General features: G+C 37.9%; 1 protein-coding gene across 4 annotated transcripts in view; it reads right to left on the reverse strand.

Moving 5' to 3' along the window:
• Window positions 1-22976, reverse strand: part of Upf2 (UPF2 regulator of nonsense mediated mRNA decay) — a 103739-nt gene that overhangs the window by 8419 nt on the left and 72344 nt on the right. Inside the window, exons 14-21 of one of the 4 annotated variants that reach the window (XM_052157737.1) lie at window positions 22155-22430; window positions 20079-20262; window positions 15182-15321; window positions 13473-13574; window positions 13117-13215; window positions 6832-6999; window positions 1947-2088; window positions 695-815 (exon numbers count right to left, since the gene is read on the reverse strand). In XM_052157737.1, the coding sequence (XP_052013697.1) occupies window positions 695-815; window positions 1947-2088; window positions 6832-6999; window positions 13117-13215; window positions 13473-13574; window positions 15182-15321; window positions 20079-20262; window positions 22155-22430 (1232 nt within the window). Of the gene's footprint in view, window positions 1-690; window positions 816-1946; window positions 2089-6831; window positions 7000-13116; window positions 13216-13472; window positions 13575-15181; window positions 15322-20078; window positions 20263-22154; window positions 22431-22976 lie in introns of those variants that run through there. The other 3 variants (XM_052157738.1, XM_052157740.1, XM_052157739.1) reach the window with 3 other exon arrangements.

Below are 22976 nucleotides of genomic sequence, written 5' to 3' on the forward strand. Positions count from 1 at the left end.
AAATGACTAAGCTGAGCAGTGGTGGTGTATGCCCTTAATTTCAAGCAGAGGCAGGCAGATCTGAGTTCAAGGCCAGTCTGGTCTCTAGACTGAGTTCTAGGGCAAGCGTTACACAGAGAAACTCTGTTTTGAGCATCTCTCCATCCTCCAAGCCCCTCCCCCAAGAACAACAATAACAATCAAGAAAACAATGAAGGACTCAAAGCCAAAACCAACAAGAACAAGTAGGGCAGAGTTAACTGTGAAGCCCTTGCCAGTTCATTTCTCCACTGCATTCCAGCCTTGAGGGCAATGAGACTTGTTTTCTTCTTTTTGACAACCCAACATATATAAAATGATTAAAAAACATTTACTCTGAGTAGAGAAAATCTTCAATATTGACAAAATACCTCAGAAGTTACGTACCAAATGGAAATGTCAGTATTATGGGAAACATTAAAATAGAAATACTCTAGTATTTTTGGTCTCTGATGATAATAAGAGGGATGGATATTATCAGGAACACTACAGCATACACTTTAAGCTACTAATACTTTTCATTGCCTCTTAGGCTACTTTGTATTTTTAGTAGCAATGTAACAGGCTTCAATAAAATTAAGCTCTATCATTGAGTGTAATCGTAAATTCTCAATTTGGTCACAGAAGCATCACAAACAGAAACACTTGTTCGGAAGAAGCATGCAGGGCTGTTTACCTCCCACCAGTCTTAAAGATTAGATCTGCATTAGGTGCTCCCTTTGGATGTTGGTAACGCGGCCGTCGCTCACGATTAGTGTTTGCTGGAGCTGGGCGCTGTGCAAGAGACTGCAACATTTCTGTGATTAGGAGCAAAGAGGAAAATGCTGTTAGCTCTTGTACATATACACCTCTATAACGCTACTAAACACCAGGGAGATAAAGTTCATTAGTCCTTACATGTAGGTAGCTGACGCTTTAAAGAACATTATATAGGCTAATGATGATGTAGTATGAACATGAGAAAGCAAAGGAAGCAGCAACTGTAATCACTCCATTGAAAGCACTCCAGGACAGCCTAGGGTGCCATTCCTCCCAGGCACTGTCCATCCTGGCCTCTTCCAACAGCAGCTCTCACTGGGACTTGGGCCTTTGTTGGCCAGCAAGCCCCAGGGATCTGTCTCCCAACACCTGGCTTTTTATGTGAGTGCTGGGAAATCTAACTCAAGTCAACTCAAACACTTTACAAACTGATCATTATAGCCCCAATTTCTCACATTTTATTTATTTATTTATTTATTCATTCATTCATTCATTCATTCATTCATTTATTTTGGTTTTTTGGATTTGGTCTTTTCAAGACAGGGCTTCTCTGTATAGCCCAGGCTGTCCTGGAACTCACTCTGTAGACCAGGCTGGCCTTGAACTCAGAAATCCACCTGCCTCTGCCTCCCAGAGTGCTGGGATTACAGGTGTGCACCACCACCGCCCGGCTACATTTTTATTTTTATTCATATCGACAAGATTTGTTTTTCTATCTGGTTGCTGTGGTGCACTTGGGAGGTGGAAGCAGGTGGATTCCTAAACTGAAGGCCAGCTTGGTCTATAAAGCTTTACACAGAGAACCAGTCTTAAAAAAAAGGGAAAGCATTATGATTACTTTTAATTCTGTACATGAGCGGATTATGTGCACATGAGTGTAGACAAAAGCCAGAGGAGTTGGTTACAGGCAGTTTGTGCCTGTAACCTGATGTAGTTGAAGGAAATTAAACTGAGGTCCTCTGGAAGAGAAGTATGTGCTCTTAACTGCTCAAGGATCTTTCCAGCCCCTCTACACATTGCTAATATGTGATCTTTCTTTTTTTGAGATAGTCTTACTACGTAGCCCAAGCTGTCCTCAACATATGCTGGCCCTCCTGCCTCTGCATGCAGAGTGACGGCAGGTAGGTCAGTGGCCTGTGTACCATTCCTAGCCTATAGGTCTCTTATACCTTGATAATCTTCTTGCTCTTGTCGTTCATTGATGTCTAGGGTGAGCTTTTTCATCCTCATCCTCTCCTCTTGTTCTGCTTGTTGCTGGTTCCAATGATTTGCAGCAAGTTGGGATGACATGGGCACATTGAGAATCTTAAACTGGAGGAAAAACAACATGGAATCAAAAGCAGCCTGATGAAATAGCAAGGACGATTAAATGAGTTTATAAAACAATGCTCTCTATCCTTCACTGTCAATCAGATTTTTCAAACGTGTATTATTCTAAGAAGAAACAAAGCCTATTGGTGGATGGGAACTGGAAGGCTACTTAGTTTGACCGACTTCATGACCTAGAGACAGGACAACCTTTCATCCTGCAGACCCATCCTATGTGAACAGCAGCACGATGAAGAGCACATTCTTCCATCTCTCCCTGCCTCCTGGGCTCGTAGGGAGATGTGACAGGAGGAGAGAGGATGACATAAGTGACGCAGAGGCCCAGGTCCTTGCTTAGAATGCCTGTGTTCAGCACAGCATTTCTAGTGAGGTATGCACATGGCAAACAAACCTAGATAAAAATCTATAAATACAGCCCATGGCTCCCTGGGAAATTCTAGGGAAGCCATGATAATCAGCTAAGCATAAAACAAAGTTTCATAACCTAGACTCTGTGGCAGGATAGTGTGCATGCTTCACACCTACGAGTGGATTAAAAGCATCACTGTGTGGAAAGGCAGGGCTCTCGAGCTGTGCTCAGATCACAGACCTCTCTGCCCGAAACAAGCCTCCAAGCTCCTCAGCCATCAGTCACTACTCAAGTCCAGCATTGCACAGGAGCTGATTTGCTGCCTTCTGACTTGAAAATTTGGTTCTTCAAGCGCTCTTTATCAGCACTTTCCTTAGGACGGACATCAGTCAGCACCCCTCTCAGACTGCAGTAACATGAACACTACACATATAAGGTCAGACACACTACATGTACACCCTACCAAATATATTCTGTTTATATGACATCAGATAATATTTCACGTATCAAAATAAGACATACTAAGTTAAACTAGGCAATTTTCTAACCCAGGCTGAGATGGCAACGATAAAGAAGTAAAAAACAGATTTCATTTTTAAAAAATTTTAGTTAAAAAAAAATCCATTTCTTAATGTAAATACACATCAGCATCCTAATCCTTGGTTAGGAAGTAGTTCTCTCAATCATTATATTTCCTGGTCTCAAGCACTTAAAAATATATGGAATTTTTCAGAAGGAAATAGTCTAACAGTCTTACAACATACTAGAACAAGGTAGCCAATATGAAACATACATAGGTAATTTCTTGATAATTTTTGTAAGATACTTTTTTCTATTAAATTTAGATATTCAGTAAAATAGTACCATTTTTCTTTTATATTCCCGTGATAAAACCTGAAATTTCTTCTCAAGTTCAGTTATGATATACTTAATTATATTGACAGTATACTATTAAAACAGTATGAAGCATTATAAAGAAATTTTCACATTGAATTTGTTCTCAAAATGTATCTAGTATTTATAAAACTAAAATTGTCTTTATCATATTTTATATCCTCTAAGAAACTGTATAAAAAGAAAAGTTCTTAAGTATTGTGTGTTTAAAAGAGCATTTTTAAAATGTAGGACTAAAGCTACGTCTGCTACCTTTACCAGATACCTTCAGTATCAGCCAGCGTGGGAGAGGGGCTCTGCTCCACAGCAGATCATAGGATGGGAAGCCTGAAGTCGCTCACAGTGTGCTGCTGGGGCTCACAGTGTGAGTGTGAGAGCATCGGGACACTGAAGGTGCTGCTTTAAGCTGCACTGTACACATAGCTGCATTATAAAACTACGTACGTATACAGAATATAAAGGGCTAGGTTACAATAAGTACTAATATCCCAGTCAAAATGTGTTAAAGTCTTTATGAGTACTGGAATAAAACGTTTTTTCTTCCAGTATTAAGTTAAAAATACTTTGCCTTTTTCAAACATTCATTTTATTTGCACCTTTGCTTGTGGGAAGAAGTGGGTCCTGGAACCCTAAGAGCCAGATCCTGTTTTGTTTTTAAGATTCATTTATTTTATTTGAGTACACTGTCACTGTCTTCAGACACACCAGAAGAGGGTATCATCAGATCTCATTACAGATGGTGGTAAGTCACCATGTGGTTGCTGGGAATTGAACTCAGAACCTCTGGACCAACAGTCAGTGCTCTTAACCGCTGAGCCATCTCTCCAGCCCCAAGGGATCCTGGTTTGTTATATGGGTGCTTCGGACAGAACTCTGATCCTCCTGATTGTATCACAAACACTTAACTGTTGAGTGATCTCTCTAACCCCTACTTTGTATTTTTTAAAATAAAATATGCAGAATTATGTAACAGCTGTATGTTAAATGTTTTACCTTAATTACTCCAATTCATAAGTATGTAAATGTAAACATTACTTTCCAGGGCTTTCCTGCCTCTCTGCACCTACATACTTCACTGATCCAGTTTCCCCGCTGCTGACTGTCACAGTAAAGTTTCTAAACACAAATGCAGTGCAAAGAGATCTTTCACTAAAGAATGGAACATTCCTATATAGCAATACATTTCATACTTGTAGAAAAGCAATTGCACGAGAAGGCCAACCGTCAAAAGCTAAATTAAAAAAACAAAACAAAACAGAACAAAATACACTTTCTTATTCAGACCACTAAAGACCATGATGCAGCTAGCTGGGCGGTGGTGGTGCACGCCTTTAATCCCAGTACTTGGGAGGCAGAGGCAGGTGGATTTCTGAGTTCAAGGCCAGCCTGGTCTACAGAGTGAGTTCTAGGACAGCCAGGGCTACACAGAGAAACCCTGTCTCGAAAAAAAACAAACCAAAACAAAACAGACCATGATGCTTCTTTAAACAATTTTCCTGAAACTGGCCTTCAAATTAATGACCCTGTTTTAGCCTCTCAGAATTATAAGTATGCATCGCCGTGCCTGGCTCTAAGGCACATCTTGATTTATGGTCAAAGCCTACATGTTGTATAACCAGCATGTACGAGTTGATGGCAACGCATTCTTATGTAAACCTGGATATAACAAAGAGAAAAACTAGTATTGTATAGTTTTTATTCAGAAAAGATATTACTAAGCTTCCTTTTAGTTAATAAAACTCAGAATCCAAGATACATGTTAATACACTAGTAGCTATGCAGTAATGGGAACCAGGAGACACTTATTAGTTGCTAAATACTGTCTTTACCCCCACCCTGTGTCATGTAAAGCCTCTGTGCATATGCCTTAAAACGTTAGAATTAAATGACCCTTTCAGACTTTCATTTTTCTCCAAGAAAAGCCGTTGGCATGGGTAGGGAGGAGTGTAAAGGAAGAGCTCAGAGAATAAAGGAGACCTAAGATATGATGACTAAGATTCTTTAAAAGCCTAGCTTAAAGAAATAAGCAGGCCTAGGGGAAAATGTTAAAATTGGGATTTGAGAATCCTGGTTACAGTGGCAAATTATCAACTCCAGGTAGCCAAAAAGCAGTTTTGGCAAAGATCTAGGCACAATCCCAAATTTAAGAGGCTTACCAAAACCAGTTCTAATTTTCCTCCTTAGAGACTGGGCGAACAGAGAGAGCATAGCCTTGATCTACAGACAGTAGAGAGTGGGCCTTTTTACAAAGCCTGGTTAGAGTCCCCCTCCCCATAACCTCCCCTGTGTGTGTGTCTGTGTGTGTGTGAGTGTGAGTGAGTGAGAGAGAGAGAGAGAGAGAAAGAAAGAAAGAGAGAGAGAGACCAAGACTGTGTCTGCAGGCACAGCCTCCCTTCCTGCTTGTCCCTATCTATGCCTGTCCTCTCCTTTCACTTGCTTTATGTCTTCCCAAGCTGACACTATGAATTCCTTTACTAAACCAGAATGAAAGCTCCAAGAGAGAAGAATTTGCTTAACTTATGCTCTACACAAAGGGCCCAGCATGAAAATAAATAAGCAAAACAGTCATGTGAATAACATGTAAGCCACCTAATTAGACCTGACTACCTGTGACAGCTACCTTATTTCCTAAAGATTGGTATTTCATTCTAATATCATTATTTTATATATCATTAAAACAAAAATGTTAGTTATAACATGAATTAATCTCTTTAGAAATATACCTGGTATCAGAAATGATAAAGCATAAAACCAGAACTGATCCATGCATGCAGGAGCTGTTTCTGACAGCTGGCCTTTATCCTTGTACACCAGGTCTTATTTATTATCACTCAGGAGATAAGACCCATTGTTTGTGTCACCTCTATGTGCTCCTAAGACCTAGACACATACATACATCCTAGTGCATAGCTGATGCTCAGTATCCTAGTGCACAGCAGATGCACATCTGCTAAATGAGCATGAGTCTCTAGTAATCGTTCAGTAGGGAAACAACTTTGAGGGACCACATGTTAGCATACAGCAAAGGGAGAAAGAGTACAAGAAGAAGGCAAGAGAAGATATCAGACTTCAAGAAAAAAATTGAGCTTTGGCACTCAGTACTTCTTGGTATATGTTTGTCCATATCCTCCTCTCCCTTATCCCACACCCAGACTAAGGAGCTTCCTTATATGGTTTTCTACTTAAAGTCAAGGAATTTATATGTTCTTACAAATATATATATACATGCACTTAGCACTTAAGAGTCCTTTCCATTAACACACATCCAGTCTAAAAGCCAATCAATGCATCAATCAATCAATCAACAAACCAACCAATCAAGCAATCAATAAATACTATCACGAATAGTATCTCTACCATTGAATATAAAAGTTTCCATCTCTTTTTGTAGGAAAATGGTAACTTGGAATTTATTAAACAAAGTAAATTCTCACACCTGATAACCAACAATTATCTATAACCACACAGGGGACATATCTTACCTGCTGTTTATTGCCTTTTCTTGTTAACATGACAAATGGCATCGTGTCTGCAGACTCTGTCTCTCCTTCCCCACCACCAAGTGGAGGCCCTTTCCTCAGCTGGCTTTTGAGATGCAAAGGAATAGCAACATCAAGTTGGTGCACTTTAACAGATTCACCACTTCGCTGCTTCAAGACAGAAATTTAAAAAGTATATAAATATTCTGAAACACACATAGAGAAACACAAAAATAAACTGCAAACAATTCATTCAACATACTATTTCTTAAAATGCAATCTTAAGACCCAGAGACTGGGAAACACAAAACATTGTTTCTCCTCACTGCCGAAGAAGCCTTTAGTCTGACCTACAGGGAACCCTGTGATTTGGCTTCTGTTCACTGTCCCAGCCTCCATGGGCGCATGACACTGTGGTCCCACAGACTGAGTTCTTTAAAATCATTCTGTCCTTTCCCTCTCATGGTGCACAGCTGCCTCTGGATCCCCGAATCTCAGGATGGGTGAAGTCTGACTCTTCCACACTTCCCACCCTCTCCCCAGTACTCGCAGCAGCACTGTACAAACAACAGGTGCTCATCAAACACTCAAGAACAAAAGAAATCTATAGCAATTCACATTAACTTCTTAGTTGTACTATCAACTGATTTTATAGTATTTATAATAATTTTTCCAAAAACTTAATTGCATGAATACTGACTGATGATTTACTTTGCGTTAAGTTTGGAGAGAGTAAGATTGAAAGGAGCTAGTCTTGGGGTTTGGGAGACAGCTCAGTGGGTTAAGCACAGGCTACACATGCATGGGACCTAAGTCTGGCAGGCTGCCACCCACATGCAAGGCTGGGTACGGCAGCATTTGTAGACCTAGCCCAGGGGGCAGACACAGGAAGATCCCAGGCAGGGGTTCACTAACAAGGCTGTGCAATCAAATCTCTAGGTTCAAAAAATAATACGAAGAGCAATAGATGAAGACACACAATGTCAATTTTGGTGTGTACACACATGCGCATATGCACACAGAGGTGGTGGTACCTTCAGAAAGCTCATAAACTTTAAAATGAGATATACACATAAGCTATAATACATTTGAGGCAGCACCTGTATGGAGTCTGCCTAACTAGGAGAAGGCAAGTACAGGGATTTCATGAAAGACTGAACAGAAACGGGACTTATGAGAACATTAAAGACTTAGTGTAACTTCTAAGCAGATGGCAAAATAGCAGTTTGGGGAATACAGAAAAAAATTAGGAAGAACAGATGCAACAGTAGGGCCTGAAATGAAGCAGTTAAGTGGGATTCTGCATTCATGCTAACAACTCCTGTGTACATGTTAATAAATGCAGCAGACTGATTCCTCTGAGGTCTCAAAATTGCTTTTCTAACATTTAAATCATTTTTTGTTACAAACTTCATATATTCAAGAGACTTGCCTATCAAGCAAAAACGGCCATTTTTGTTTTCTGTTTTCTAGTTACAATTCATCAGAATTGGCTTGAAGTGGTCTCAGATTTATTAGATTTATAAGGATCTTTTATTTAAAAAATGAAAAGTGTTATGGTGGGTAAATCTTGACCTGCAAAGTATTTTTAAATTATTTTTTTCTTTTTCTTTGCCCCCCCACCCCCACCCCCACCCTGGGTTTCTCTGTATAGCCCTGGCTGTCCTGGAACTCACTCTGTAGACCAACCAGGCTGGCCTTGAACTCAGAAATTCACCTGCCTCTGCCTCCCAAGTGCTGGGATTAAAGGCGTGCACCACCTAGCTGCATCATGGTCTTTAGTGGTCTGAATAAGAAAGTGGATTTTGTTCTGCCTTTTTTTTTTTTTTTTTTTAAATTTAGCTTTTGACGGTTGGCCTTCTGGTGCAATGGCTTTTTTACAAGTATGAAATGTATTGCTATATAGGAATGTTCCATTCTTTAGTGAAAGATCTCTTTGCACTGCATTTGTGTTTAGAAACGTTACTGTGATAGTTTACTGTGCCTGACTTAAATTATTAATGATTAGAAAATTAACATAATCTCTTTGTAAGGTTTTTAAATATAAAATTATTACTGTCTGTACTAATTCCTCTATTTTCTTTCTCTCTTTGCTTCAACCTAAGATGCAACCATTGTCAGTAATGGGTTGTTTCTCGAGTTTCCCTTACATATGCTAACATATACATATAATCAAACAACTATTTCCAAGCAAACTGTCCTACACTAAACATACATAGTTAATTTGTAGTGCCAGAGATTGCGCCCAGAGCTGCACATGTCCAGCTAACATCCTACTGCACACCTGTGTCCCCAGTCCTATGATGATGATGATGGTTATTATTATTTACTTTTTGGAGGCAGGATTACACTCACTCAGTTGCCTGTGGTAGCCTTGAACCATTCTGTAGTTCATGTAGGCCATAACCTTGTGTCCACCTGCTTCAGTCTTCTGAGTAGAGGGAACTGTAAGCATGGCACACGTTTTTCTTTCCAAATCTTATTCTTGGGCATCTTTCTATTTGAACACATACACATGGGGTGGGCAGCAGATATAAATGCACGCATATCTCTTCATCTGATCTTCATTGATAGATAACTAACATTTATCATTTACAGACAACCCAAAGCTTATTTTACACTTATTTTGTATGGTTTTCCCCTAGGGGAGTAATATGAGTGTGGGGATGTGCTCCAGTGTGTGCATAGGTCAGAGGACACCTTGCTATGCCGGTTTACTCCTTCTACCATGTGGGTCCTGAGAGGAACTCAGTTCATCAGCTTGGCAGTTGTGCTTTCACCTGCTAAGCATCTCACAGGCCCTAGGAGTGTACTTGAGAGATTACTGGATCATGAGGCTATTAATCTAATGGAGTCATAATCTGTTGGCATCATTGAGAAGTAATACAAACTTAGGAAGTGAAACCTTGCTAAGGCTTTAGTATGAAATCCTTTATAGATTCACATTAAAAGGAATCTCCAGGCTGGGTAGGTGCTAGTGCACTCCTTTAATCCCAATGCCAAAGAGGCGAAGACAGGCAGATCCTTGTGAGTTCAAAGCCAGTTTGGTCCACAAAGCAAGTTCTAGGCACTATTGGGCTACACTACACAGTGTTCTCAAAAAAAAAAAAAAAAAAAAAAAAAAATCCCAACAAAACAAAAGTTCAGTTCCCAGCTGCAGTGCTCCTTTGGGAAGTGTTTGAAATTTTAGGAGGTGGGAACTTGTTGAAGGAGAAAGATCCTCCGAGGAGTAAGAGTTCCTGGCCCTTCTGTCTCCCCCCTCCCCAGCCTCTGTGAGATAGGCAGCCTTTATCATCTACTCCTATGCCTCCTTTTACTCAGGCATAAAGCAGTAATGGACTGAAATTGGGAGCCAAAGGACATCTTTCTTCCCTAGAAGTTGCTCCCTGAGTGTCACAGTGACAGAAGGTCTAACCTATACAAGCCTGGCTGCAGGAGCAGATTACTGGGAGCATGGATGGTCTCAGGAATGTGTCTTGTCCATGGCCCCCTTCTGTCTTCATGGGGAGATAGCTTCCTATACTATACACTTCCTTCATATGCTTCTGCGCTACTATGTAACAGACTGAAACCAAGATATAAAGTAAATTCTTCTTCCATTAAACTATTTCTTTCAGGCATGCATCACAGTCAAAAAAGATCAAACTCTCAATCTAGTCAAGCACACCTAATGAACTGTGTGCATGTTTCCTGTTACTGTGCTAGACAGATCACCATCTGTACCTGCCAATGACCAAAATAGCTGAAACCCAGATTTCAGCGTTTGCAATCCTGCCCCTATCAGAACTAACTCATATAGGACTTGCTCTTCCAAGGGCTCCCATTACAGCTCTGTGTTCTTGTCACCATTTGCCTGTAGATTATGTTCAGTGATGCTAAGCCTCGATATAGTTTTCAAAGGCAAGGTATTTTTAGTCTTAAGACCTCAGAAAATTTCTCCAGTTTTCCCCAATTAAAAATCTTATATGTGTAGATATTTGTTTGCATGTATGTATCTCTGTATCACTTGTGTGTCTGTTTCCATAGAGGCATCAGATCTCTGGGATTTGGGGTTATAGATGGTTGTGGCTACCATGTGGGTGGTGAGAATTGAACCCATGTCCCCTGGGAGAGCATCCAGTGTTCTTAACAACCCAGATTTCTTACCAGCTCACTTCTAAATTTAAACAGCTCTATTTGACCAGCTCTACTTAAAATCTGTGCAATTAGAAATGTCTTTTCCACTATCCCATCTAATGAAGGATCTTCCCTTTCTAGAAACCAAAACATTCTATCCTTACCAATGATCACAATTTAGAGTATATACATGGTAGTCTTTACGTACCAATCCTCTCTAATAATAAGACAGTCTGTCTTATTTCCTACTTATGCCTCCCCTTTTGTACAATGTTAGTCACATATAGCTTCTCAATAATTATCAAATGGTTACTGACTCCATAAACTTCTTTATGAAAACCATTTTATTTCTCTTCTAGAAAGTTAAGATTACTAATTATGCTTTATGTGATATGCCTCTAAAGTGACCTAAGACTGACTTCATAAACTCGGGCTTTGGGCTAGTTATGGAAGCACACACATGTAATTTAAGAACACGGGAGGTTGAGGCAGGAAGATTGTAAACTTGAGGCTAGTCTGAGCTAATTATCCAGGCTAGCCCCAGCTACTTAATGGGACCTTGCCCTAAAAGTAAAGCAAACCATCAACCAGAGAGACAATGAAGGTTCTGTGACCTGTCCCCTCCCGCCAAAAAAGAGTCCAGACAGGAAGCTGTTACAAAGAGTCCTTAAAAACTGACAAAAATGTTGACATGCTCCTCAGAGTTGAAAGGAGTGGTGGGATGGGGTCAGTTTTCTTTATGGGGCTGGCCACTGGGAGTTAGTATGACCATGTTCCAATGAGTATATGGGCAGCACAAATGGGACTTGGTAGTTTATTTATTTATTTATTTTTGCAGGGAAGAGGGTGGGAAGGGGGACTTGGAAGGAATAAGAAGTGTGTTCAGGGTAAATTGTACAAATTCCCAAATAATAAAAATATGTTTAACAGAAAAAAAAGAAACAACTGACCAGCCAACCAAATAAAAAAAAACCACACAAATATATAAATTAGATATCTGGATATAGAAATACTTAATGTCTGAAAGAAGCAGCAAATTGGTATAATATATATATATAATATTCTAAACTTAATAACAATAGGAGAAATGATAAATGCTTTGGGGAGGGATGAAGGCGGAGGTATGTTGAGCCCTTCAATAACTTTTCAACAGTAAAATCTAATATTTCTTCTCTAAAGAACCAGTCTACCAGTACAAAATGACTTAATATCTTAAGCCCAAACAAGATACCACCTTGCTCTATGGCCTACCTAGCTACTCCCTAGTTCCCTTCCCTTTCCAGAGAATATTCATCAATAATTATCTGTATTGAGTATTTTCACTCTTTCCCTTAAACCTAACGTACCCTAATGCCTGCTCCTCAGCAACTCTGTTCTGACAAAACCATGCTAAGTCATCAAAGGGGTTACCAGTTATTTAATAAGCAGAGGAATTTTTTCTCCAATTACAGAAAAATGTAATCATTCCACATTACTGTGATGTTTTACTAAATGCCAAATGGATGATTAGGGATGCAGTTCAATGCTCAGCTAGAACGTCTTGGGTTTAATCTCCAGTAGCACATAACAAAAACAAAAACAGTTTCGTAGAATTTTGTTACATAAAATCTTGTTTATTAGTTGGACGTGGTGGCACATGTATTTAATCCCAGCATTTGGGAGGCTGAGGCAGGCAACATCTGAGTTCGAGGCCAGCCTGGTCTACAGTGTGAAGTACAGCACTACCAGGGCTACACAGAGAGAACCTGTCTCCTGCTCCTGCCCCCGCCCCCCACTCTAGTTTATTAATGCTGCGAACATAAAGATTTATTTTATTTTTAGATATGTGTCTGCATATGTTATGTGGGTTACATGAACACAAGTGCAAGTGCCCATGGAGATCAGGGTTTCAGAACCCCAGGACAGGAATCACAGGTGCCTGTTAGCCGTCCAACACCGGGGTTGGAAAACAAGCTGAGTCAGGGTTAGTGCATGCTCTTAAAAATGATCGCTCCAGTCTTATAATAATTACATTTATTCTCATTCTCTCTCAAGAACTCTAATCAGGACTTAGAATACAGGACATGCTGGCAGTCACAATCTGTGTACATTAGGAAGATATGCTACAGGGGTGGCATATTAATCAGAATCTTGTGTGTTACAATGTTTTGTGTTCAAAAGAATATTTCCTACCTGAAGGTTTTCTAGCATCATTTTGTCCAGAGCTTGAATGAAGTCCTCATCTTCTACACAAGGAACATGCTTCAGTCCGCCTCCCTTAATCATCACCTCCTTATCAAACAAAGGAAAACCCACAACTCATTTCACTGTAATATTTCATAGGGCAGAGACTTTCTGTCTGATGACATGGTAAACATAACCACAGGTAAAGGTTAAGAGAACTTGCTACCCAAGGGAGACCTCAAAGTGCGTTCCCAAGAAAGCTATTTTTATAACTATAAAAAAAAATTCAATGACTAAAATCAAATACTCAAAACCACTACAGAATTTGAAACAAACAAAAAAACAAAAAATACAGTCATACATACAGCATTCTCTTCGTCAGTCTCATTCTCTTTGTTGGAATCTGTGAGGTAATCTGTATTTTCCTCTTCCTCCTCCTCTCCCTCATCATCATCATCAGAACCCTCCTGAAATGAGCATCAACAGACAAGTCAAACCCTTCGGCTGGGAACCTTACATGCCTTACGAAGATGTGTGGCTTCCTTACTCCTAGCTTCCTTTCATGGAGTCTGTTTGAAATGAGGGATAGGACAAGTATGACCAGCATTTCCTATATGCCAGGAGCTAAACACTAATCACAGGTCAGACAGCATATTAAACTTCTGCATTAATGTAAATTACACGAGGAAAGAGTTTTCTGAACCTTTTTATCTTTTTTTAAAAGATTTATTTATTTTATGTATGTGAGTACACTGTCTCTGTCTTCAGACATACCAGAAGAGGGCATCAGATCCCATTACAATGACTGTGAGCCACCATGTGGTTACTGGGAATTGAACTCAGGACCTCTGGAAGAACAATCAATGCTCTTAACCACTGAGTCATCTCTCCAGCTCCCAGCTCCTACTTTATATTAAATTACATGTAGGTATACCTCTGTATACAGATATATGCATGTGACCACAGAGACCAGAAGCAAGCCATGGAGCTTGAGTTATAGGTGAGTCTGAGTCACCTGAAGTGGCTACTGAGAACTGAATTCAGGTCCTCTGCAGTATGTACTCCTACTAGGCCCTAACCTTTATTTGTTTATTTAAGACAGGGCCTCTCACTAGCCAGGGACTTAACCAAGTAGACTGGGCTGGCTGGGCAATGAGCCCCAGGGACCCATTCGTCTCCATTCTCCAGATCTATAACTTCAAGTAATTAACATCTTACCTGGCAGTTTTTGTTTTAAGATAGGGTCTCTCTACATTGGCCTATCTGTCCTGGAACTGACTATCTAGACCAGGCTGGCCTTGAATTCTCAGAGATCTATATGCTTCTACCTCCCAAGTACTGGTATTAAAGTAGTGTCACCATGCCTGGTTTGTTTTTTTTTAATTTAAATTTTGTGGATTGAATGGCGGTCCTCCTGCTTGCATACAAGCATATCACAAAGTAAGCTATCTCGCCAGGTCCCCAAAAACCATTTTCATTGGATCCTAAATGGCAGGGAAGAGATCTCATATAGTTTGGCCTAAGAGCATAACACTAAAAGGGCAAACTAATTATCATGTTAACAATGAATCTCTAATTTCAGAAATACTACAGTTGGTAAAAATAAAGCAAAGTGTATGAATATTTAGATAGTAAAACTGTTTTTAAGATTGTAAAGCCCAAAGATTACCCATATTCAACAATAAGATTAACATGCATAGAATATCAAAACAATATTCTTCTCAAACTCCTAATAAGTAAAAATATTATGATCAGTCTAGTTCTGGTGTCTATAAAAACCTTAACTAAGGGGTGTTATTATAAAAATATGCTATTAGTCACATTCTCAGTAATAAAAGTAAAGATAAGATCTTTACTAATTAAAAAGTCTTCATTCAGGCTGGAGAGAAGGCTCAGCATGGAAAAGCACTTACTACCAAGCCTAATGACTTAAACACAATCCCCAGGGCCTGAAGAGAAAACTTACTCCTGAAAACTGATTCTGTGTGTGTGTGTGTGTGGTGTGTGTGGTGTGTATGGTGTGTGTGTGTGTGGTGTGTGTGTATGTACAGTCCTCTCCCTCACACAGACTTACTTCTTCTTCTGCCTCATTCACTTCGCTTTCATTTCCAGACTGTTCCTCTGTTTCAGCTCCTCCTTCTTCCTCTTCTTCATCCTCTTCAAGATTTTCCCCTTCTGTCATAGAATCTTTGGACTCTTTGTCATTTACTAGGCCTTGGAAAGAGGACAAAAGCAGAAAGAAATACATTTAGGAAGATAAATGCTATACTATGGTTTTTATATCACTTCACTTAAAAGGTATGAAGTAACTTAATAGCCATTTCTAAGAACAATACTTGATTATAATTGAAAGTAATTGTGAAAAGCATGGAAAAATATACACTTCTTATCCACTAGACCATAAAAAATAAAAATAATATGTATGCACACAAATGTCTGCTTCCCTTTTCTAACAGCCTCAGATCGTCCTGTTTAGTGAATAAAGACAAAGTCGGCCACGTATGAAGTTCAGTCTCAGACACATACAGAACAGATCTGTACCATGCTCTCCAAATATGTCAACAATCTCTAAAAACACAAAATAAATATATAAAAATCATATGACTTTAGTGGAGAAATCACATCTGGCTATCAATCTGAATGCACAGTCTGTAGTTTAGATTTTCTTCAGTAACAGGGTCTTCTTCCTGCCCAAATCCTTCCCTTCACGGCATCTACAGCTCACATTGGATTAATTTCAACTTACTCGCTCTAATTTGAAGAAACACATAACATAGTCTGACCTATTTCCCATCTCTTTCCTACAAATCACACAGAACTTGTCTTTAGATGTTGTTCATACAATGTCCTTCTCAATGGAGTATCCTTGAATGTGTCTCTTGAGACGTCACCTGACCTTCCCATCTGGTCCCGAAGCACATGTCTTTACAGTTCATGCTATGCCATTTTATTTCTTTTCTAATAAGTTCATAAATGTTGTAAGACCATTAAGGACAAAGAACTTAAATTTAGCAATGGCTATGAATTGGTAAGTATACAGTAGATTTATTAAATCAGTACTAGTTATTCACAGAATTTTAGTAAAATAAAGGAAGAATTTATTGAAAATATGTACTAATCCTCTCATTTTATGAATACTGAATGTCAAGGGTTAGAATAACCAGACAAATCTGTAACAACAAAAATTCATTCTAGTGCTCCAAGCCTAGGCAGCTGGTGAAATTACAGAAGTACAGAGTAAAGAACTATTTTCAGTTTGAGGGGGAAAAAAAACAGATGGAGGATACTCAGAACTAGCTGGGGGTGGGGGAGTGTTTTGTTTTTTTGGTTTTTTTTTTCTTCTCCCTTTCTCACTCCAGCCCCACTCTCTCTGGCCCAAAGATTTATTTATTATATGTAAGTACACTGTAGCTATCTTCAGACACACCAGAAGAGGGCAGCAGACATGTGGTTGCTGGGATTTGAACTCAGGACCTCCAGAAAAGCAGTCAGTGCTCTTAACCGCTGAGCCATCTCTCCAGCCCAGAACTAGCTGTTTTAAAAGTGAAATTGATACTGAAGAAAGATGGTGCTGCAGGTTATGGCTTATTAATCTATTAAGTATTTACTTATTGTTTAATGGCTTTCATCTATAAAAGGAGCAGATTTTATACATGTATATGTTTAGTTGGATTTTAAAATATTTATTTGCTTGTCTATGTGTCTATGTATGTTGACTGTGTACCAGGCCATCGCATGAGTGTGGAAGTCAGGAAGCAATCTGCAGGAGTCAGTCTTCTCCTACTGTGTGGGTTCCGAAACTCCAAGTCAAGTTTGGTGGCAAGCATCCTTACCTGAACTGTCTTGGAGACCTATAACTAGATTTTAAAAACAAAATATTTGACTGATAATTACCAAAGGCAAACAATGCAAAGCCAGGAGTTTACAACCTAAATGTTAGTCAATAACATAACAATCCAATGATAGGTTATGTGATATGAAATACTATTATCACACCATTATCCTCTCTACTTTCAATATGTATCACTGAGAAAACTACATAAGCAACTGCTCTGATAGTCATGCTTCCAAAGTATCAGGAAAATAATATTATTTCTAACATATTTTCATTTGGACCACAACAAAGTTTCAAAACCAGTTTATAAGCACTGCCTTTTGCAATTTGCTTTACTATGTAAGAATGATCAAACTATGAATGAATACCTAGGAAACTGTCAATGTAAACAATGTATATGAAACATATGAAAGATGTGTGCGTAACAAAATGTAAACTATAGACGAAGCACAGACCATTAAAATGTTAGAAGCGCATATGGGGACAAAATAAAGCCCATTCTCCTTCAATGTAAACTGCTGGATGACTCTGCTTCCTGCTCTTGAGAAGTGGCCAGAGCCTCTGTGTCCAGGGATTCGGAGAGCTGACCACGGTTCCACATACTTGGAAGTCAGAAGGGCATGTGACTGTCTGTCCTGTCTTATACATTAGCTGCCGCTTTCATCTGAACTTTGTCACATGTAAACAACACCTCCCTCACTCTGGCAAATCAATCAAACTGAATTAAGCTCTACATCCTTGGTTTACACACAGCTGTTTACCTAGCCTTAGGATACAGTTCTATCAGTTCTCCTGTGCACTTCATACAAAAGTGGTAATGGCCTGGCAAGGAAATCATTTTTCTTTTAATCTCAGTTTGTATAAAATGTGTATATTTTATGGGTATTTGTTTATTTTGTAAGTTTTTTGTTTTGTTTTTCTGAGACAAAGTCTCCCTTAATAATCATACTGGCCTTTGACTCTTTGCCTCTGCCTTCTAAGTGCTGAGATTACAGGTGTCTGCACTAGACCACATATAGGAAATTTTCAAACAACCAGATTTGTTATTTTTGAGTGCATTCTTCTGCAAACTTAAAATTTAGAAATACAAGTACTAGATCATTTTTAAGCCTTTTAAAAAGTAAATATTCAACCCATTTGGTTCACTGGTTTTCTTTATTTTTAAGAGTCCTTATTCACTATATGCTAAATTGCCTCGTATTTAATTAGAACTACTTTTGAACCGTTAATAGTTTTTGGCTTTGTTTAAAATTTAAGAAATATACTCTTTTGCTTCAGGATATATTTACTGAGATGACTTCTCTCATTTCTGTTCTTTGCAGTATTAGCTGGAACCTCCAAAACAAAAGTTGGATCATTTTGGCTTTTTTATAGTTTAAAGAAAAAAGGTCTTAACTCATATATTCTGTTAGCCTAAAGGTATGAAAATCATTTGAGTCAAACAACAGAATTAAGCATGGCACAACCAAACAAAGGAATATAATCTGTTAAAAGAAACAAACAAAAACCCCAGAGATTTTTAAAAAGTCCAGTTATAAAACTGCAAAAGCAAGACAAATTGGATAAAAAATACCTACCACAAATCATATTAACATATCACTCTTTCTAACTGCAATATAGGTGGTTTTCTTTTTATTTCTCAGAATTACTGCCATAAACATCACCTATAATAATACTATAAATGGTTTTAAACTAATACTATAAATGATCTTAAACATTAAAAAATAATTTTAGTATTTTTGCACTAGCTTCACTTTGCACTGGATGCTGTAGACGTCCCCAGGTGCCTGAAGACAATGGCAAATACTATATCATGCTATGGTTTATCAACAGGAAATTTACTTAAAACACATATTCTGCACACAACCTCTTCCTTTTATTTAACTTCTAAAATGAGGAAGAAAATAGAGACTGATTTTAAGTGCCACCATGTTTATAGTTTCAAGCCGTAATGGTGAATAATTTTTTACTTCCTCATGTTCCTCATAAATAGTTCAATGTCTTTTAACCCTTTCATTTACAACAAGACAAAGCAATCTTGTTTCTTCTTCCTTATGCCCTATAGGCAGTTGTACCATTTATGAAAACTTGAGCCCTACACCTTAACAATTTCAAAAGATACAAGAACATGATAATGCTTTATGTGAAATGATCTATTTAATTAGAAATCTGAAAAGAAAAAGAAACAGGCAACCTGGGTCAAGGCTGAAAAGCCCCAGCTCACCATCTGTCTTTGTGAGGTGAGCAGGAGGACACATCAGTACCTGCACCATCAGTGCAGAGATCTGAACGATTGGGCAAACACAAGCATCATCTCCAACCGGGACTTACCCTGGAGTTGGCAAGCATATCAATAGTCTGGATGCCTAGGGTAGGGAGGGGACTGTCACTTACACCCTCACTTCACACTGGTTCTTTCAGACAAGCAATGTAACAAAGCAATACTCTGAGTGTAACTGAAGGTAAGGATGCATATGGACACACCAGTGCTAATGAGAAATAAAATAAATTTACCAACTCTGAGAAGATAATGACTTTGAAAATACTATAACAAAACAGGCTAACTAGGTGGTATGACTAGACCTTGTACTTGTTACCTGTTGACCCAACTAGTGAACTGCTCTATTCCCAAGGTTACGTCTTCCGGAACCCTTCAGAGAGCTCAAGAGCATTGTCCATCCGACCCTCCTACAGCACGCTTTCTCTAGACCCAGAGAAAGAGCCAACTCCATTCATGAAGAAGATCTGAAAATTGGTAGAGTTGTTCCAAATTTCCAACAGGTACTCCCTTCTATACTTCAAAGTCTGTGTGTTCTCAGGAATAATACCAGCTGAAAACATGCTACATATATGAGACATATCATCCAAAGGTTTGCTCAGAAACCAGAGTCTAAAAGTAAGAGCAGTTGACAAGACTGAGTTTTTCCTCACTATCACTTGCTTTAAGTCCTGCTTGATCGATTATTTCAATTAGAGATCACTTGGTGAAACCAACCAGGTCACACCTAACACTACTATGCAGTCAACAAAGATACAAAGTATGCAAATGCAAAACTGACTAGAAACATTATATAACAGATTCTAGAGACAATCTGACCAAATCCCCTTCATTTTCTCTCTGTAATAAATTGCTTACCTAGTTTTATTAAGAATTCTCGTTCCAAGTCTTGTACCTGCCTGATGGATTCTTCCAGAGAATTACAGAGTTTGATCTTTGGTCTTAGCAGTTCTAGTGTATCACTGATCATGTAATCTATATCAATAGGAAATGGATGGTCTTTTGTCCAAACCTCCAAACTTTTCTTCCACCAAACATAACGCTGATAACAAATAAAAAAATAAATTTAGCTATAAGAAATTAATAACAAAAATTTAAAATAGTAAGTTGCACTGTGATATTACCTAGTTAGAATAACTAAGTTAAAGGTTGAACAAGAAAGCTTTAATTTTTATTAATGGACAACAGCAATGATTCTAATTCCAATTATTTTCTCCTATTTATAAAATTTTTGAACCAGTTGTAAAGTTTAGTCTAAAGATTTTTTTTTTATTCTGGCTGTCATAGGTTAAAAAAAAAAAAAAGAAGACATGGAAAAAATATAAACAAAATGTCAAACACACTTTAGGATTACCACAGAGTTGACACATCTAACTTTATAAAAGTAGATTTGATGCCTTAGTTTTGATAAATAGTCAGTATTTTCCTATGCTACCTGCTTCATTTTTTTTTTTTAAAGTTCTATTAAAGTATTTAAGGATGAAACCTCCCCACCCGTTTTTTGGAGACAAGATTTTTCTGTGTAGCCCTGGTTGTCCTGGAACTCACAGAGATCTCCCTGCCTCTTCCTGCTGAGTGCTGGGACTAAAGGCACACACCAGCATGCCTGGTGAGGATAAAACTATTTTGAAAAAAATATAAATAAATTATAAACATTTACCATCTCTGCCACACATTTCTGTCAAATTAATTTGGAAAACACCTTTGTTGATTTTTGGTCCTAGCTATTTCTCCAGAGAGTCTTTTCTCTGAAGCTGCAATAACAGGCATCAGATAAGAAATTCTACTTTGGATATTAATATTCGTTGGAGCAAAACTCAAGTATTTAGTATAAACATCTCCAGTTTAAGCAAGTCTTACATATAACAGGGACTTTGACCTTCACACCTGCAAACTCCTTTCTTCATTTCTTGTTCATTAATTTATAAGATTAAGTTCATAAATTCTTGTTCATTAATTTATAAGATAAGGCAGTAGGTACAGAAGTATGAAAAAGTTAAGATAAAATTCCCCATTATTTACTCCTACTTCAATCCCAGCTACTACGTGAATGTATTTCTGATGCCTCACATTGTAATACCAAACTTCCCTTTTCTCAAGAGGTAAATGGTTTAACAACTGTGGCAGTGTAACATCAGATACTATTGATCAACATTTTACTCAGCAGCATCTCAAGCACTTGATGATAAGCTGCCTTTTCTAATCAGTACCTACCATGTTGTATTTATAGGGAATAATGATTGAGGAATATGTAAGCAACCTAGAAGTTAACTTTGTGATACAACCCTTATAGAAACTGTATGATTATCCTTGTATTTGTACTGAATTTAATTTTCCTCACACTTATGCTAAATTATCACAAATTAAATAAATAAAAATATGAAAAGCACAACCCAAGAGTTGAATAATAAGTACATTCACTTTCTACATTATAAATGTTTATGTGAACTGCTATTTCTCTAAGGTAAGTAAGTAAACAGATGAATAACGAGATAACTCAGATGCTTTAGAAACAAGCATTTTTTGACATAAACTAAAACAGACAAGAGAGAAGAATGTTATCAAATCACAAGCAGCTGTAGCACTTGGGAAGAAAGAACAGGAGGTCATGAATTCAACGCCAGCCCGGGCCACATGGTGACAAACAAAAACCCCCACAGGTTTTTACTTCAAAGAGTTACTGTATCAAATACCATAACCTATAAGTTAGTGTGCCAAATTCACAATCTATATACTTCTCAAAATTAGCAACCTATCATTATCAATGATAAATTGCAAAAAATTAGATTATATATGAATCCATCACACAATTTAAGGTCTCTACAGTAAGTACAACCTAATTGTGAACATAGATAAACAATATATAATTTCTTTGCTAAAATTTCTGTTACATATGCATTCAGTGATATGAAATTGTATATTGTGCTCTCATACCTGAAAATATACAAGGAAGCAGTCAAGTTTTCGTTTACTGGAACCTCTGTCAAAGTACTGGCCACAGGTATCCAAAATAGTGCATACTAGTCTAATTCTAAACAGATGCTCAGGAGGGTCCAGGGAACTTGGAGACCCATCAGGGTTGACACCAAATGAAGTAAAAGAATAAAGAGTTCTGAAAATAACAGCCGATTCGACCATTCTGTAGTTATAAAGTTCTCCTAAGAACTTGGCACTACTGATACGCCTCTGGTTAAATTTAGGTTGATTAACCTGAAAAACAAAACAAAAAACACCCCACAGGTTTTCACTGAAGAGTAGCAATAAAACTATTGAGAGAACATCTGTCAGAGAAACAATGATAGTTTCTTTACTTCTTTCTAACAATGTGGTTATTTCTAAATAGCCTGTCATTTTCTAAGAAACAGTTATCTTAAAAATGCTTTAACAAAAAGAACATGTTAGATATTAAGTTGACTATTAAGCTATCATTAAATGAGATTTTTCTAAATAGTTACAATGTAAGTCTTCCTATCAGCCCACCTAAGCTGTTTTCTTTGTAACCTATAAATCAAGAAACATTAAATAACATTTTTATTAAGAGGAAAGTACTTAAAGAAAATTCCTATAGTTATCAAATATTTATAATATAAATATAAAAGCTCATAGTTATCCTGTAAGTTGAGTCTTAATTAATAACCTAGAAATAATAACAATTTAGTATAATCTGACAAAATAAACTTAAAACAACTTCTGAAAAAGAACAAAAATATGTACTAATGATTGTTTGAGGTTGCAGCAGAAAATTTAATATCCAAG

This window comes from Apodemus sylvaticus, chromosome 14 (genome assembly GCF_947179515.1).
Source record: "Apodemus sylvaticus chromosome 14, mApoSyl1.1, whole genome shotgun sequence".
Taxonomy (NCBI): domain Eukaryota; kingdom Metazoa; phylum Chordata; class Mammalia; order Rodentia; family Muridae; genus Apodemus; species Apodemus sylvaticus.